Source organism: Lampris incognitus, chromosome 19 (assembly GCF_029633865.1).
Source record: "Lampris incognitus isolate fLamInc1 chromosome 19, fLamInc1.hap2, whole genome shotgun sequence".
NCBI classification, from domain to species: Eukaryota; Metazoa; Chordata; class Actinopteri; order Lampriformes; family Lampridae; genus Lampris; species Lampris incognitus.
In genome coordinates, this window is record NC_079229.1 from 30737969 (window position 1) to 30757295 (window position 19327).

At 47.6% G+C, this 19327-nt stretch overlaps 1 protein-coding gene across 1 annotated transcript in view; it reads right to left on the reverse strand.

Annotated features, from left to right (window-relative positions):
* Positions 1-3328: 3328 nt before the first annotated feature.
* The window catches only part of LOC130129502 (cadherin-12-like), a 104270-nt gene continuing 88271 nt past the window's right edge, over positions 3329-19327 (reverse strand). The window contains exons 8-11 of the mRNA XM_056299050.1: positions 18539-18660; positions 10043-10160; positions 6746-6997; positions 3329-3840 (exon numbers count right to left, since the gene is read on the reverse strand). Of these exons, the coding sequence (XP_056155025.1) occupies positions 3329-3840; positions 6746-6997; positions 10043-10160; positions 18539-18660 (1004 nt within the window). The remainder of the gene's footprint in view (positions 3841-6745; positions 6998-10042; positions 10161-18538; positions 18661-19327) is intronic.

A 19327-nucleotide genomic window follows, 5' to 3' on the forward strand; every position in this document is an offset into this window, starting at 1 on the left:
CAGACGGTCAGGATCACTCCAGATCCATCCGTGGAAAAGCTGCATTTCATTTCTCCGATTGCATCGACTTTTCAGCCACTCTTCCTGTGACGTCACCGGCAGCCGGAGCCAGAGCTCCGGGCCGCTCCGCGCCGTGGCAGGGGGGAACATGGCGGGAGTGAAACCCAACTCAAAGCTGAAACTGAAAGCTGAATCCGGAGCTTTTTCGCTGATGATGCAAATCTGCAACCAACCTTCCGCAAGGGCGTCCGTCTTCCAGTGTGTCTAATGTAAATCACAGCTGCCGGACTAATGTCCTCCTCCATGCAAAGAAGACAATGCAGTTCCATTGTAAGGGCTTGGGGGGGGGGAGGGGCGCACATAGGCAATAAAATAATGTGTCAACCTTTGAGAAGGGTGGGGGGGGGCAGGGGGGCGGGGGGGCTTCGCTCTGTCTTAGAAACCTTGGAAAAGTGCAGAAAATGAACCTAGCCGTACCCAAACTATGAAAAGAAGACGCGGCGTATGACTCAACAACACATCTGGTTTTTCAGGCAAAAACTCCACAAATGCAATATTGTGGTGATGATGATGATGATGATGATGATGATGATAATGTGTGTGTGTGTGTTTGTGTGTGTCTTTCCCCCATTTCACATATCTAGACAGGTGGTCTGACACATTTTCCGCCGGTAAGTGAAATGCCCCAGCTGCGTATCTCTGAGAGCATCGACATCAACGCAGCATGTCCAAAATAAAAGTTAACAGAACCTTCAAACCGAGTGGAGGAGCCTCGGCGTGGAATACAAACAGGAACGGGAACATGAATGAGCCCGGCCTGATGCCTTGCACGTCAATTTAATTTCGAAATTAGGTTTTAATGCGCTCGAGGCAGCGCACGCTGTTCAGCAACCTAATGGCACGCCGCTGCAGCGTTGTGCAGCATGCACAGCGGGGAGACGGTGGACTGATGTGAGGTGGTGGACCTGATGTGGTGATGGTGGACCTGATGTGGTGACGGTGGACCTGATGTGAGGTGGTGGACCTGATGCGGTGATGGTGGACCTGATGTGGTGACGGTGGACCTGATGTGGTGACGGTGGACCTGATGTGAGGTGGTGGACCTGATGTGAGGTGGTGGACCTGATGCGGTGATGGTGGACCTGATGTGGTGACGGTGGACCTGATGTGAGGTGGTGGACCTGATGCGGTGATGGTGGACCTGATGTGAGGTGGTGGACCTGATATGAGGTAAAGGACCTGATGTGAGGTGAAGGACCTGATGTGAGGTGGTGGACCTGATGTGGTGATGGTGGACCTGACGTGAGGTGGTGGACCTGATATGAGGTAAAGGACCTGATGTGAGGTGGTGGACCTGATGTGAGGTGGTGGACCCGATGTGGTGATGGTGGACCTGACGTGAGGTGGTGGACCTGATGTGAGGTGTTGGACCTGATGTGGTGATGGTGGATCTGATGTGAGGTGTTGGACCTGATGTGGTGATGGTGGACCTGATGTGGTGATGGTGGACCTGACGTGAGGTGGTGGACCTGACGTGAGGTGGTGGACCTGATGTGAGGTGAAGGACCTGATGTGAGGTGAAGGACCTGATGTGGTGATGGTGGACCTGACGTGAGGTGGTGGACCTGACGTGAGGTGGTGGACCTGATGTGAGGTGAAGGACCCGATGTAGTGATGGTGGACCTGACGTGAGGTGGAGGACCTGACATGAGGTGGAGGACCTGATGTGAGGTGAAGGACCCGATGTGGTGATGGTGGACCTGACGTGAGGTGGTGGACCTGATGTGAGGTGAAGGACCCGATGTGGTGATGGTGGACCTGACGTGAGGTGGAGGACCTGACGTGAGGTGGAGGACCTGACGTGAGGTGTTGGACCTGATGTGGTGATGGTGGACTGACGTGAGGTGGTGGACCTGATGTGAGGTGAAGGACCTGATGTGAGGTGAAGGACCTGATGTGGTGATGGTGGACCTGACGTGAGGTGGTGGACCTGACGTGAGGTGGTGGACCTGACGTGAGGTGGTGGACCTGATGTGAGGTGAAGGACCTGATGTGGTGATGGTGGACCTGACGTGAGGTGGAGGACCTGATGTGAGGTGGAGGACCTGATGTGAGGTGAAGGACCCGATGTGGTGATGGTGGACCTGACGTGAGGTGGTGGACCTGACGTGAGGTGGTGGACCTGACGTGAGGTGGTGGGTAAATGTGTCTGGGCTGAATTTTACTACCATTTTTTAACTTTCGGGGTTGTGTTTTTCATACCAGCCTGTACCCGAGGAGAGAGGAAGGCTGTTTGACTCGGTGTTGTATTTGGACCCAACGTGTGAGGAGATGCAAAACTGCCATAACTCGATTGCCAATGTGGGGCTGTTTGGGCGAGCAGGATGCCCGCCAAGGGCACTAACGCTGCTTAAGAAAGAAAGCGTCAGGGTTTATTTATTTAATGTTATTTTTTTTTTGTCCAAGTGTGGTTTATTTAAGAAAAACAGTGTTTATTACATGACTGAACAGCGGTATTTAGCCCTAAATTATCTTTTTACAAGTCTAGTAGAAGTCTATTCACAGGACCCACCCGACACAGAAGTCCATTTTCAAGGGGGTCTCGAGTAATTACAAAATCCGTTTGTTTTTGTTTTTTTTTGTCGTTGTTTTTTTCTCCCACGTCTCCAAAAACATAAAAAATACGGATTAATGACAAGAGATAAATAGATAAATACACAAAACGTGAAAATCAATCGGCTCGATCGATCAATAAATAAACAGAACAATAAATAACATTCAAAACATCTTTGGCCCAACTTCGGCCTCTCCGTCGTCTCCACAGGGTTGAGGAGGGTGTCGGCGGACGCTTCATCCAGTCGGAGCAAAGTGTGCCGAACGAATCAGCTCCACCTAATTGGTTTCCGCGCGAGACGATATTGGATATGTAGTGTGGAATAGCAAAGAAGGTACTTATATAGAGGCACTTTTTTAAGGATGTTCCAGGAAATGGCCACATTTCCTGTTGTAGTTTGTGTTACTCTCCAGGTGGAAATAAGTGTGACCTTAACGAATTGAAAGGTAATTGAGTGACCGGCGATGCTCATCTAATTACATTTTTGTTTTGCATTTTTTTTTCTTTTTTTTTTTACCTTTCTTCCTGTACAATATCGGGTTCGAGAGTGGAGCGGTAAGCTAACTAGAATAGTAAATGGTGAGCTAACTAAAACTGAAAATAATAAAAACCCTGAACTAGAAACAATTACATAGAGGAGAGGGGGGGAAACAAGGTCAACATGTCCCCCAACCAAAAACGATGCTTTCCCGTTTGGGAGTGAGACGAACAACATCAATGTGTGTTCTCCGGGGTCTTTGTGTCTGACTGGTTTTCCAACTGTTCCCCGAATATCCCTGCCAGTGTCTTAAAGCGCGGCCCCCAGTCGTTGAGGTAATCGTAGTCCTCCTCGAGGTCGACGGCCAGCGACTCGATGGAGCTGAGCGACTCGGCCACGGAGCCCCCGCCCTCGTAGGCGTACGTGGCCAGGGAGTCGTAGGGCGGCGCCGCGTTGTCCACGTCGTGCTCTTTCAGACGCTGGTCGATGAAGTCGCGGATGTCGGCGCTGTCCTGGGAGCAGGCGGGCCGGGGGCCTCTCTTGCTGTCGGGCTTGACGTCCCTGCGGAACAGGTTCTCTTTGATGGCCTTGGGGTTGCGGAGAGTCCCCATGTCGAAGGCGTGCGTGTCTTCCTCCCCGCCGCCCTCGTCGTCGTAGTGGATCACGTTGTCCCGGATGTCCTCCTTGGACGACATGAGGGTCTCCTTCTTCTTCTGCCTTCTCAGGCCCACGTAGAGGACCACGATAACTGAGGACACAAAATGACAGACCGCATGTCAGCCCAATGGACACACACAGACACCCTCATCCAGGTCTGTTAATTTATTCATCTTTTTTTTTATATGTGGAATTCCCCCCCCCCCTTTTTTTTCTCCCCAATTGAATCCGGCCAATTACCCCACTCTTCCAAGCCGTCCCGGTCACTGCTCCACCCCCCCTGCTGATCCGGGGAGGGCTGCAGACTACCACATGGCTCCTCCCATACATGTGGAGTCGCCAGCCGCTTCTTTTCACCTGACAGTGAGGAGTTTCGCAGGGGGGACGTAGCGTGTGGGAGGATCACACTATTCCCCCCCAGTTCCCCCTCCCCCCCGAAAAAGGCGCCCCGACCGACCAGAGGAGGAGCTAGTGCAAGCAACCAGGACACACACCCACATCCAGCTTCCCACCCGCAGCAACTGTGTCAGTAGGGACGCTCGACCAAGCCAGAGGTAACACGGGGATTCGAACCGGCGATCCCCGTGTTGTATTTATCTTCAATTAAGCTCAAGCAAATGTACAAAAAAAATAAGGTGGAGATGCTTTGTGACAGACTCAATGGAAGTACAAAGTTAGGAAGTTAGGATCAGGCAGATAACCATGAAATAGAATAAGGGGAACAGAAATAGAATAAAGGCATATGATATCTCGGGGGGGGGGGCTTAATTTGATAATAATGGTAATATTTTAACAAGTCTTCTACTAAGTCCAAAATTTTGCATTTTTATTTTTCTTCACATATCTTAAAGATGAAAAATGGGTACAGCTGTCCTTATGAAAAGCACTGAGGAAGGGTTTCATCTTCAACCCTTTAGCATTATAAATGTAAATTTTACCCCAAATAACTTTTGTATTGGCTCACAAATCATCCAGTTTTTTTCCCCCCCTAATGTAAAAATGAGGAAACTCTTGCATATATAACTCATTCTGATGATTAGGCCGGAAAGTTTTCGGCAGACGGGAAACTGCCCATGACCTACCGGTGCTCTGCTCTTTGGCCTGTAGTGGGCACTGGTCTTGAATACAGTGAAAATAAGGGGTGAGACGTGTGCTCTTGCGAGTACACAAATAGTTTCTGTTTAACGGAGCAATTCCTGCTTTCTGCATGATGGCCTTGAGAGACTGCTGCAAAGGCCCATAGGAGGATGCTATGATTTCCACATAACATGCACAATCTTGCAAAAAAGATGAATAAAAGAGCACTTTATCACCCAATTCTCACGCTCCATCTCTTCCTGTCTCTCTTGTCGCTGTTCCCGTCTTTGTCTCATTATCTTTCTGTCCTCTGAGTCATAAATACTACAAAACAAGCAATGCCCATATGAGCCTTAAACATACGGTACACCTGCGAGGGAGGGCACCGAGCAGAATGATGCACACGTTCAGCTGAAGTCAGTCAGTCAATAAACACATTCAGATGGGGGGGGGGGGGGGGGGGGAAGACATATATGCCTGATGTAGATTCCTTCCTCTCTCCCCTTTTCCTTGTCTCTGCCTTCCTTCCCAAGTGATGGACGCTTACTGGGTCGGGTTATGGTGCGCCAGCTCTCCCTGGTGGTTTCTATCTGCACTGCAGCAAGAGGCCTTTATTTATATTATTGTTATTATCAGACACATTGCTTAGACAGCTGCTCCTGCTGCTGGGTGGGGCCTCGCCATGTCAGTTTTGGACAAACAGCAACGCATATGAAGGCCGGCCGGCCGCGCTCAACAGCACGATTTCCCCCCTTTTCACTCCTCCTCTCGGAACAACTGGGTCATCCAGACAAAATCCACCACTAAAAGGACTAAGCTGCTCCGGGGGAAAATGTTCCGAGTGAGACTTTTGATTTTCAGCGGCACTTTCCTCCTCGGGGACAGTGTGACAGTTCGGTATTAGCTTCAGCCTCGGTAAACGTTGACTCGCAGCTCTGAAACCATTCTTCACAACTTGTAAAATGAAAAGACAAAACAAAACAAAAAACAAACAAAAAGATACCAACGTAGCGCCCCACACCAGCAACAGCCAGGCTGCTGGCTGCAGGGGCTTTCACACCCTCTGTAAGGTCAACTAAAGAACCTCTCAGAGTGCAAATTAAAAACATTAAATTCACACTTCTAATGTGAAATGAGCAGTGACATTAAAAAAAATGCATTGGTGTCACAATAATAGGTAAGGGTTTTATGAGACTGTACATTAGTATGGAGACATACTAATAAAGGGATGCGGTTTCCATGGTCACAGATTAAGAAAGGTAAGTGCTACCCTTGACGTCCTCTGTAACACTGACACATGACTTAACAACTGACCATCCCCTGCATGTCATTCAGGATATGATGTAATAAACCTATATTTACTTCCTCCCTGTGATGCAGATGAGCTTGGATGCTAACGGTGGAGAGATAAGGAGGACTTTTACAACAATGACCTTGGAGAGACTTAAAGCTGAGGTCGCGGGGGAAGTGGCCAAGGAATTGAATTGTACCTTATAGAGCCAATCAAGATAAAGGCCCCCAGTGCCAATCTAACATCCATCTTCAACCATGTGACCTCGTATACATCCTGCAATCAATTGCAGACCTCTTGATGCTCGCTAGAGAACTACATACTAGTTCTGATGTTCTCATAGTCCAATAATGTGTAGCACATACCTTTAACTGATGCTACTGACATATTAACTAGCATCTAATATGTATTACAACAGCAGAACAATGTCATACTTTCTATAATTCAACATCAAATATAACAGTCTTTAATTTCAAACATCTGGGGTCATAATATGAGCAAGTCCCACGTTAGATGCAACAAAAGGCCCCTCTTGTCTCTTAGAGTAAGACACAGAACCGCTCAAACAGGGAAATTGGATAGATTTCACTACATTAACATTCGGGAACTGACAGTCGACAGGTCTCACCTAACAGAATGATGATGCAGAGGAGGATGGCGACCAGGGCGCCGGTGCTGAGGCCCACCGGGAGGAAGATGGCCTCCGCGCTGCAGGTCAGCAGGGATCCGTCTGACTCGCAGCCGCACACATGGATGGTCAGGGTGCCGGTGCTGCTCTTGGGGGGGTAGCCATTGTCCTCGATCACCACCGGGAGGGAGTAGATTTCCTGGGAACGCCGTCTAAAGCCGCTCCTCTTTGTCACTATCCCGGCAGTGTTGTCTGGGAGCAGGGAAAGAAGAAGAATTGCAGGTTTTACCGAAAAAAGAAAAAAAAAACAGTGAAAAGTTCTAACATAACCATCTTATATAGTTAGAAACAATTTGTTTTTCAACTGAAGTCACACAAAACAGATTTTCTTCTCTTTAACAGATCGTACGATGAACCCATAGATAGATAGATAGATAGATAGATAGATAGATAGATAGATAGATAGATAGATAGATAGATAGATAGATAGATAGATAGATAGATAGATAGATAGAATGGGTGGGTGGATGGATAGATAGATTGATAGATAAGGGGGATGGATTTCCTTCTCTTTAACAGATCACACGATGAACTGATAGATAGATAGGTAGACAGATAGATGGATGGATGGACGGATGGTGGGTGGGTGGATGGGTGGATGGATAGATAGATAGATGGATAGATAGATAGCTGGATGGATGGATGGATGAATGGGTGGGTGGGTCAGTGGATGGATAGATAGCTAGATAGCTAGATAGATAGATAGCTAGATAGATAGATAGATAGATAGATAGATAGATAGATAGATAGATAGATAGATAGCTAGATAGCTAGATAGCTAGATAGATAGATAGATAGATAGATAGATAGATAGATAGATTAGATAATCACGACAGAAGCGGAAGCTTTCAGTAAAGTCTGGTGAAGAGAAAAATCTTAAAAATGTGTTTGGGACGACCAAAGGTTCTGCTGCATGAGCCTGAACAGCTCCGGCATTCATAAATAGTAAAAGACAACTCCTCAAAAAGATGTCTCATTCCAAGATATCAACAAAAAAAACAAGAAAATACACAGTAGGATTTTTTTAAGTGGAACTTCACTTCTACTACAAAGTTGGCCGCACTACAAGTCTGGAGGTGGGCTTCCAGGAAGTTAAAGCTGCTCAATGTCTGATAAACTCTGTTTGATATTGATTTCCCCCCTCCAACACAGCGCTCCGAATGTGATCGGAAAATGCACGTTATCAAAGTCTTGTGATATCAAAGCTCCGGCAGTCACCTTTTTATTCCTAAAAGCCGACAAGAAGACCCAGAGTTCCTTTCACCGGGAAAATCGCTGCTGTGAACATGGCTTTCTCCCTCCGCCTGGCACGCACGTGGGAGCTATTAAGATCAGCAGAGATTCTGCTATCTGGCCACTCGGGTAGATAATAGCCAAAAAATGGGAAAAAAAATAAAATAAAATAAACAAGACAAAATACACGGAGGGAATATCTTGTGACGACGGCTGGAAGGTGTGAGCGCTCGGGAAAAGCGGAATAGAAGTCGACAACGTATAAGATAGAGCGGGAAGGTGTCGGGTTGGACCCGAAGCTAGGCTGTGTGACCTCTGTCGGGCCGGATTTGTTCCACTGACTAAGCCTGGCACTTTTTCTTGACAGCAGGTCAGAGATTTTAGCATGCCTCGCATGTCGCACACAACCATGTTGCTGCAACACCCCCCCCCCCCGCACACAACCATGTTGCTGCAACACCCCCCCCCCCCCCCTCCACTCTCTCTCTCTGCTGAACCTGTGGTGCTCGCTCGCCCTGTCCCCGCGTATCAGATCTCGCTCTGTATCTGAGGAGCGCGTCTAGTGGGCCCCTGGCAGGCGGCGAGCTGCAAGACAGTGTGTCCAAAAGCTAAAACTGGATCAGAGGTTCGAACCGGGGGCCTGTCAAGGTTGGCAAATGCATTCGTTTCCTCGGCTTCATCCTGCCATGTCCCACTTTTCATCACCCCCCCCCCCTTCTTCTTCTGCGGTTAGACTTCAAAGGGCCCCGGCAGTGTCGACTTCGGTAGTGTCATTATGAGAAAGATGTTTGACCTAGTGCATTTTAGTTTTTTTTTTTTTTTTTTTACAGCTGCAACATTCTCATTAGCTGGGAGCTTGAAACTTTTCAGCCGCCTAGTAATGGGGTCTTGAAAGAGAGATCGTCCTATTTCCTATCCCAAGTCACTGAGGAAAATGTCCCATTTCAAGCAAAGATATCATAGCAGGGTTGCTTTAAACATTTAATTTCACAAAGACTAGACACTACATGTCAGTATCTCTTGCATTAGTTATTCCTATCTGCTAATCTCATGCCAGTTATCCAACATATATATACATACATTTCCATTTTCTCATGTCTATGCTACCTTCAAAGAAAGTTGAATCAGTTCATCTGGACACAACGTTTATTGACGGAAACGTTTCATCACTCAACTAAGTGACCTCTTCAACTGCAGGTATCCCCACCCTTATAAACAATACCACCACAAAGCCTACTGTTTATAAGATGGCGACGGGTCCCCTGGCACAAACAGAGCAATACAGTGCCACTGTGCCAGGTTAATAATATAGTGCGGCTAAGTCCCAGGAGGACTGCGGTGACTTGTACACTGGGGAAATTAAACAGACGCTGGCCAAGAGGATGGCACAACACAGGAGAGCTAACACGTCAGGCCAGGACTCCACAGTCCACACCATCTACAGACCAGCGGCCACTCTTTCAAGGAAGAGGATGTGACCATCCTTGATAGGGAGGAACGCTGGTTTGAACGGGGAGTGAAGGAGGCCATCTATGTGAAGAGGGAACGACCATCCCTGAACCAATTGGAGGGGGGGGGCTAAGGGTACATCTGTCACCATCTTACAATTCTGCGATTGCAACTATTCCCCAACCCTCTGTGAATAGTACACATGACCACTGTAACTCTAGTTAATGCTCACACCCATATTTGCATATGAAACTAGTCGTTGGTTTCGGTTGTTATGCCGCTGTATTGTTTGTAAGGGTGAGGATACCTGCAGTCAGTTGAGACTGAAGAGGTCATTTAGGTGAGCGATGAAACGAACCTGTCAATAAACACAGTGTCCAGATGAACCGATTCAACTTTCTTTGGTTTTCTTACCCGGGTCATTGAGCATGCACCGAGACGCTACGCTACCCTGTTTGACTCTGCAAACATCTAATATAGATTTTCGAGAGGAACGAGTGTTTGTTTGAATCTCTTTGTCATCAGGAACTGCTGCTGTCAGACAAGATGACTCACTTCCAAAGTCCCAGATGGTGAAGTTCTTGTTTTTCAAATCTTCCTTCGGGGTTTTAAACGAGAACTTCTGGCCGGCCGTCGGTAGGTCCTGGTCTTTTGCACTGAAGGTTTGAATCACCTATGGAAACAAGGGATGGGAGAGAGATGAGAGGTTGCCCTTGTGTATAATTAGGCGGCGGGTCTTAGACTGTCGGCTCGTGTCCAAAACAGAGAATTTGGTTTGAACAAAGACCACCCAGGCTCATTAGGGGACGATAGTATTCCTGTCTTAAAGCGAGGTCTCACCAGGAACAGAAGCATTAGTCATTCTCGGTCCCGACCCTCAGTTTTAATGACTTAGTTGCATATGTCTTTATATAAGGCACCCATTTGGATACACATAAAAAATAAAGGAACTTGTTTGACCTTTGTTGAAACTTGAAATATTCATAAGGGACAGACAGCGAGACTGTGTTCTGAATTAAAATGAACAGAGGCACCATCCTACACCTGAGAATATCCAGGCAAACTGTTGTTGGACCGGGAATGTTTAATAATGTGCTGAGGTGGAAAAGAGAGAAAAATGAAAAGAAAAAAAAAGGAAAGATTGAGTTATATAATATTCTCAGACAGGGACGGCGGGGTTGCCGTGTGGAACTGCTATCTTATGATTAACAAAACCTGACTTTGTGAAATAAATAAATAAATGATTGGACTTGCACAAAACATAAATGTGCTTGTTCAGGTATGTGTTGTTCAAGTTGAAATGTTGCAACAATTTGATACTGAAATTAATGCAAATACAATTATCAGAAATTATTTCTGACTATTGCAAAAAAAATACTTCTGAAGTTATGGTACAGTCACTGAGCACTGAATTGATATTCCCCCCCTTTTTTTTCTCCCCAGTTGTATACAGCCAATTACGCCACTATACCAAGCCATTCCGGTCGCCGCCCCGCCCCTCTGTCGATCCAGGGAGGGCTGCAGACTGCCACATGCCTTCTCCGATACATGTGGAGTCGCCAGCCACTTCTTTTCACCTGACAGTGAGGAGTTTCGCCAGTGGGACGTAGCGCGTGGGAGGATCACGCTGTTCCCCCCAGTCCCCCCCCAAACAGACGCCCCGACCGACCAGAGGAGGAGCTAGTGCAGCGACCAGGACTCACACCCACATCCGGCTTCCCACCTGCAGACACGGCCAATTGTGCCTGTAGGGACGCCCGACCAAACCACAGGGAACACGGGGATTCGAACCGACGATCCCCGTGTTGGTAGGCAACGGAATAGACCGCTACGCCACCCGGACGCCCGTGACCCTGTTTTATTTAATTTGACAAATTTATAACACTTCAACAGGCGGGTCGGCACAACTATTTTCCTTCTGACGAACATCAAGTAGTTGATTTATTTTCTTTCCTTTCACTTTTTTAACGATTTTTTTTCTTTTTACATGTTACATTTTATATGGCCTCCTGGAACACAACTTCTCTGAAGTCCGTCAGGGGCTTTCCAGATGTTCCTGTGTTGCACTTGGTGTGGCAATTAACACGGGTTATTTAGCTGTGTGCGTTGCAAATTTAACAGGACTGTAGTCTTCAATAAAGATGAATGAATCCGACTGACCTCATTAGGGACTGGTAAATATTCATAATGAATACAAATTAACTTAAGCGAATACCATATCGTCAACCTGCACCAAAAGAACAAAAAACAACCTGCAAAGCACAAGAACGGCTTTTTCGCCCAACCAGTGGCCCCCAACACACGCACATACTCCATTATACTCCAACACACACAATACTCCTGCCTGTGCCCCTGAGCAAGGCAATGGAAAGAAGAACCAGAGTTGGTCCCTGGGTGCTGCAGCTGCCCACTGCTGCTATACAATAGGATGGGTTACATGCAGACAGCGAATTCATTGGGAGAATACAGTGTTGAATAAATAACAAAGACTGGTTCATCCCAAAGACCGTGTACCACACACCCGGAAAAGCAATCCGGTGTATGCTGTACAATGCAACGAGGATTGCACTGACCTATACATAGGAGAAACCAAACAACCACTACACAAACGGATGGCCCAACACAGAAGGCCAAACTCCTCAGGACAAGACTCAGCAGTCTATCTACACCTAAAGGAGAAGACACACTCCTTCCAGGACAGCAACGTACACATTTTGGACAGGGAAGATAGATGGTTTGAAAGAGGGGTGAAGGAAGCCATCTATGCCAAACTGGAAAAACCATCCCTCAACAGAGGAGGAGGTCTGCGACACCACCTATCTCCCACTTACAATGCCGTCCTTTCATCTCTACCCAGGAGACTCAAGAAGCCTAGCCTCCAAGAACAACAGTCGCTCACTAACGGCTCCAACCACTCTCATGACCACTGAACAATGAAGTCGAAACTACCACCCCCAACAACCGTCGCTGCTAAACAAATGCAAATCAATAGCTCCGATAATGACGGACGCAGCCAAACTCATATCTATGGCTCTGTTAGCGACGGGCATTGGTAAACATCGGATCACAAAGAGCCACGCATATCAATAGCTCTGACAACGACGGGGGCGGCCAAACATCGGTACACAAAAGAGCCAAACTCATATCTATGGCTCTGTTAGCGACGGGCGTTGGTAAACATCGGAACACGAAGAGCCATGGACATCTATAGCTCTGACAACGACTCCTAGAGGATAAATTCTGAGTCTCATCACCAGCCAGTCAGACTAGCTTGGTCTAGTCAGAAAGGCACGAACTGAGGAAGCCTCTTGGATGAGAGGCGAAATGTCTTCACGGATAAATACCAAGTCCAGTTGCACTCGATTCAACTCCTTTGGATAACCATGACCTGGATGAATGAGAACATTCACAGACATGTTGAATAAAGTGGCTGTCATTTCATTTCATCTCATGTTGTGTGAGATGCACTGCATACTAAATAACTCCACCCAGGTCAACGCAGCTATGCTTCGTTGATCACCACCTTCCTGTTCACTTCAATAGAAACCTTATAAGCTCCACCCTGCAGTGTCTGACCTTGAGTCAACATGGATCTATGTTACGAGTCAAGAATGCTAGGGACGCTGTTCTAGTCCCAGGTGTTGATGCTGCTATAGACTCTTTTTCTTATTTATTTATTATTTTTAATGGGAATAATATTTTTGCTGGTTTTGCAGAGCAACACTAAATACAGCAACTTTCATGTCTGACTGGCATCAGCCGGCACTTCCCGTGTGTCCTGCTGGTACGTACTGGTCGCCAGTGTGGCGTCCTACTGGTCTTCCAGTGTGCCTTACAATCTCAAGTCATTTGACTCGTCGCTCCGTTTCTGCGGAGGTGTCTGCTGGTCTAGTTTCACCAGCCGGACCCGAACTCCACACTCGGCTGAACACAGCAAAGAAACTGGAAAGGTTTTTCCTGCTTTGAAGAGACTGATGGCTATTCTGGTGGGCAAGACTTTAGATGACCGTGCTCCTTGAAAATAGCATCGAGTCACATACATGTTGGTGATTTGGGTAAGTGAACAATGGAGAAGTCTCCCGACAAAGCTCCCATCAAAAACATGTATCATTAAAACCACACAAATCAACGAAGGCATGAGGAACAAGCACAAGCTATTCTCGGGTATTGTAAGACAGCCATATGCTGCAGATTTAGAACTGGTCCATTGGGGCTAGCGATGCGGTGGTTGCTCAGCTAACTCATCAAGCTAACTCATAACTCTGCAGACAAAGGGCTACAGTGGAAAAACCAAGCACGCCAATGCAGTTGGAAGCTAAGTGTGTATTCTCTGTAAATCCATAATATTGCTGACAGAAGGAGTCAAGCATGCCTTCGAGGAGTGTGATCCATTGTTCTCTCTCCTTTGGTCATAGCTATCAACGTTGAAATGTTTACATTATTTCCGGGGGGACGTTGACAACTGTAATGCAACCGGTGTTACAGTAAGAAAGGGCGGGACACATCCAACCAAATTCGGTCAGCACCAATCAGAACACATGACGTGGGACATCTCTTCATTCGTTATCCTATCTGTCTTTTGCAGGTCATTGCCGTCCGCATATATCCTGAAAAGCATGTGGTTGTAGTAACTACGCTGCTATGGATTTGCAATAATTTTCCAAAACTTGGGTCGGTGGAGTAACGAATGGAGATTGTTCTCCGCTAGGGACATAACCAGCAGGTGGCGAAGTCATCCAAAGGAGTTGAATCAAGTGCAACTGGACTTGGTATATATCCGGATATATACCGACCTGGATGAATGAGAACATTCACAGACAGGTGGTGAAGGTTTGCAGGTTTCCCTGTCAGCGTCCTGTCTCAGGACGAGAGCTCGGGCACTGAGGTGCAGAGTGGTGGTTGTGGGGGGGGGGGTGGTTTCTGTATGCGCTGCGTCTTCTGTCTGGGGACTCTTATCTGCCATTTGTTATATCTGTTGTTCGCGAAATGCTTCCTCATTATTTGTGACATCTCCCATTATGCGTCATCCCCTCTCTGTTCTGTCTCTCTCTCCTCCTCTGTCGGGGTGAGTGATGTGTCGGGGTCTGTCTGCTGTGTGGATTGAAGACTGTTCCTTTTTTTTCTTTCTTATTTATTTATTTGGCTCTGTAACACTTGCATGATGCTGGTGCATGGGACAGATGCTTCGTGTGCTTCAGCGTGAACGGTTATCCCAGCTTCCACTTATTTATTTATTTGTTTATTTTGCATTGTTTTGTCCTGACAGAGGATATTCACTAGTGATTGGTTCCTAAATCTACATCCACGTTGTTTACCTTGCCAACTCGGCACCTGTCACACACGTTTTTTCCTGTCTTTCTTGCCTGCGGAGTTTTTCCCTCATGTGACTCGAGGGTCTAAGGACAGAAGACGTCCATTGTCCTTCACTGGATCGTCCATCACTGTGGGAACTTAAAGTACACAGTATACAATTTATCCATCCATCCATCCATTAACCGAACCGCTTATCCTGCTCTCAGGGTCGTGGGGATGCTGGAACCTATTCCAGCGGTCATTGGGCGGCAGGCGGGGAGACACCCTGGACAGGCCGCTAGGCCATCACACAGGGCCCACACACACACAGGGCCCACACACACACACACACACACACACACACACACACACACACACACACACACACACACACACACACACACACACACACACACACACAGGGGAAATTTAGTACAGCCAAGTCACCTGACCTATGTGTCTTTGGGCTGTGGGAGGAAACCAGAGCACCCAGAGGAAACCCACGCAGACATGGGGAGAACATGCACACTCCACACAGAGGACAACCCAGGACGACCCCCAAGGTTGGACTACCCCGGGGCTCGACCCCAGGACCTTGTTGCTGTGAGGCGACCGCGCTAAAGACTGCGCCACCGTGCTGCCCCGGTATAAAATTTAACTTCATATAATAAACTTGACTTGCCAATAAAGATATTTTGAAATTTCAACAATTTCAATTAGACTCTAAAACGTCCTTTAGTCCTTTAGCCTTTAGTTATGTTGAGCGTCCCATCAATATTTCTTCAAATTTTCTTCCTTTTGCAAACTTGTTAAACTTTATCTTGAACTTCAACCTCGACCAAGAAGAAAACTATTTTCACTGCAATGTCCTACAAAGCCTAATCAAACAAAGACCTGCTTTAAAGGTCTTTGAGTAGATAACAAGCAAAGATAAAAAGAAGGGAATTCTACCTTTAATCTCCGAGTCTTCTTCTTTAGCTGGAATTTCTCTATGATGAGGCTTTTTCGTTTATTTGTCGTCTGTTCTTTATGTTATGGTTTTGATGTCTGACCTGCCAGCAGTGCCGGTGATCTAGGAATTTACATTCTTTTCACTTTTATCTCGACATTCTATCTTTTATCCGCTTAATCCTCAGAATTCAAAAGTAAGTGTTACGATGCCAGCAAGGAACAGCGATACAGGGGAGACTGAGTGATTCATGTCAAACGTAAACAACAAGGGACACTGATTGGGTTGTGATACTCTCAAAACGAATCAAAAACACATTATAGGTTAGCGCTCGTTAACCCCAAAATATGCCCCCCCCCACCTGTTTCTCCCCAATTGGAACTGGCCAATTACCCCACTCTTCCAAGCCGTCCCGGTCGCTGCTCCACCCCCTCTGCCGATCCGGGGAGGGCTGCAGACTACCACGTCTCCTCCGAGACATGTGGAGTCGCCGGCTGCTTCTTTTCACCTGACAGTGAGGGGTTTCGCCAGGGCGACGTAGCGCGTGGGAGGATCACGCTCTTCCCCCCAGTTCCCCCTCCCCCCCGAACAGGCGCCGCGGCCGACCAGAGGAGGCACTAGAGCAGCGACCAGGACATATACCCACATCCGGCTTCCCACCGGCTTGTGTCTGTAGAGACGCCCGACCAAGCCGGAGGTAACACAGGGATTCAAACCGGTGATCCCCGTGTTGGTAGGCAACGGAATAGACCGCCACGCTACCCGGGCGCCCCCAACCCCAAAACATATTTCATATTTCTCAGTATTTGGAGGAAAATACGGTCATACTGTATTCACGGCTTTGCTTCCTATGATAGCCGTGCCGGGTGGTCAGGCTCTCATTCCAGTAACCAGAAGTCAGCAAGCACGCTGTCTTTCTTCAGCATGACCACGACTTATCTTATCTGGTGTATCTCAGCGCGGGGCCCTGTCCTCCTCTAGCCCTCACTTTGACTTGAAAACATGTTCGTTGTGCCCGTCGCTCAGCTATGTCCTGGTCATGGATTACTTTAGAGCGAGGGTGTGGCACAGCGTGACGCCACTCGGTACACGGACAAGGTTTTTTTTGTATGTTTTAGAGCCTTGTGAGTGCCGCTAATCATCAAGAAGGACTCATAATGGCTTGCACGGGAGGAGACCCGGGGTTCTTTATCATCCGCATGCTGTGAGGAACACCTGGCGGAGCCATGCTGCGGAAACGAAGGGTGAAGAAAAACAGATATCCTCCACCTTAGCAGAAGGGGGGGGCAGGGATTGTTATGAGGGAAGAGGAGGGGGGGTGAACTGGTAAATCCTACCATAAATATATATATATCTGTGTTCTATCACCTAAAAGCGGTAAATCTCTAATTGGGGTCGAGTTTGGGGGGGGGGCGGTGTGTCTGAGCATGGGGGTGATGATACTGAGAGCTTGTTGTTATCACGACAACACGTATAAGCAGACAAGATGAGTTCGGGCCTGTGGTCCAACCAAGCATCCTCGGTGTGATGAGGAGCGTACAGGTATTTGATAGGCTGGCAAAAGGAAATCTTCCCCTCACGACGCCGACCGCATATAGATGCTGGTTAATGGACTGATTTACAGGCACAGGTGGTTTACAATGCGCCAAGGCAGGTTCTCCGCCGCATCCCAAATGTATGGGTCTCAGATGTGCTCCTGAGGTTTTGCTGATATGCAAATCGCCGCCGCTGCTTTATGCTGCCGTTCCCCGCTGTATGTGACTCCTGTGAAACCATTGCAGTTTAACCGGTACATGCACAAGCTGCTCTGCAGTATTCTCGGCAAAAGCCCCTCGAGATAGCTGATCCTTACAAAGGCAAACATCGGTATGACTGCATGGCGGTGTCCTTGAGTTACCTGCAATCTTCGCCTTGGAACGAACCCGTATATGTATCTAGAGAGCTGACTGTGTATGTGTCACGTGATCTTCATCTAGCATGTCTCGTTTCATTATTCTCCCTTATGTGTCTTTGCATTTGTATTTGTGTGCCATTGTATGTTTTTTTCTCCCCAGTGGTGTCTGGCCAATTACCCCAGTCTTCCGAGCCGTCCCGGTCTCTGCTCCACTGCCTCTGCCGATCCGGGGAGGGCTGCAGACTACCACATGCCTCCTCCAATACATGTGGAGTCGCCAGCCGCTTCTTTTCACCTGACAGTGAGGAGTTTCACCAGGGGGACGTAGCACGTGGGAGGATCACGCTATCCCCCCCCCCCCCGAACAGGCGCCCCGACTGACCAGAGGAGGCGCTAGTGCAGTGACCAGGACACATACCCACATCTGGCTTCCGCACGCCGACACGGCCAATTGTGTCTGTAGGGACGCCCAACCAAGCCGGAGGTAACACGGGGATCCGAACCGGCGATCCCCATATTGGTAGGCAACAATTGTATGTTTTTTTTTTTAAACTGTATTTCGACTGCAATTGTGCATGTTTTTGCTCAGTGTGGGTATGTGGTAGTTGGATATTATTTCATGTACTTCCCTCTCTTGGATCAATTAGCCAAGGAAAACCAAATGCCTGTTGGGACTGGACTATATATGTACGGTACATGTTTTATGCCCATGTTCATTTTGAATGTGCTACAGACACAGTAGCCGTCTGTTTGCACAATAAAAGGCTAAAGGTTAATTGGTTATGCTCCAGTCTGTCTCTCCTTTCTCACAAAACAGTATTATTTCTGGTCACTAGCAGCGAGGATCATGGTGAGACGTTATGCAATGCCTCGCAGGGAACAGCAGAGAGCAGATGCAGTTGTTTTGTGACCGTACCTGTCCTACTTTGGCATTTTCGCACACAAAGGTTTCGTAGGGGACGGCCAGCTCAGGAGGGAACTCGTTGATGTCCAACACGTGGATGGTGACCGCCACCCGACTGGTCAAAACGGGACTGTCTGAATAAGGAAGGAAACGAGACAGAAAGTCAGCATCGCATATATTCACTCAGCTCAGAAGTAATGTCATGATGAGAACTTTCGCTAGATCACAAACGGTGTTGAATAATGATGATAATAATAAGTCATTATCTCGTTGGTATAGCTCCTTTCCACAAATGAGTAACGAGTGAACAGCGGAACAGATAGCAGCAGACCAAAAAAACAACAATAACAAACAAAATAAAAACAACAACAACAGGGGGATGATATAAGACTGCGACAATAGACAGGTGTGATGAAAATAAAAATATATAAATATATGAGGGGAGAAAATAGCCTCATGAGAGAGAGAGCCACTTTATGCAGCACTGACATCCTGTGGATAAACTCAGCATTACCATGATTTGGATGCGGTGAAAGTAGGAGGTTTGATGATGATGATGATGACGATGATAATAATAATAATCAACATCATCATCATCGTCGTCATCATGATAACGGGTGCTCTGGTTTCCTCCCACAGTCCAAAGGCATGTAAGTCAGGTGAATCGGCCATATTAAATTGTCCCCAAGTGTGTGTGTGTGTTTGTTTGTTTGTGCACGTGTGTGGGCCCTGTGATGGTCTGGCGGCCTGTCCAGGGTGTCTCCCCGCCTGCCACCCAATGACTGCTGGGACAGGCTCCAG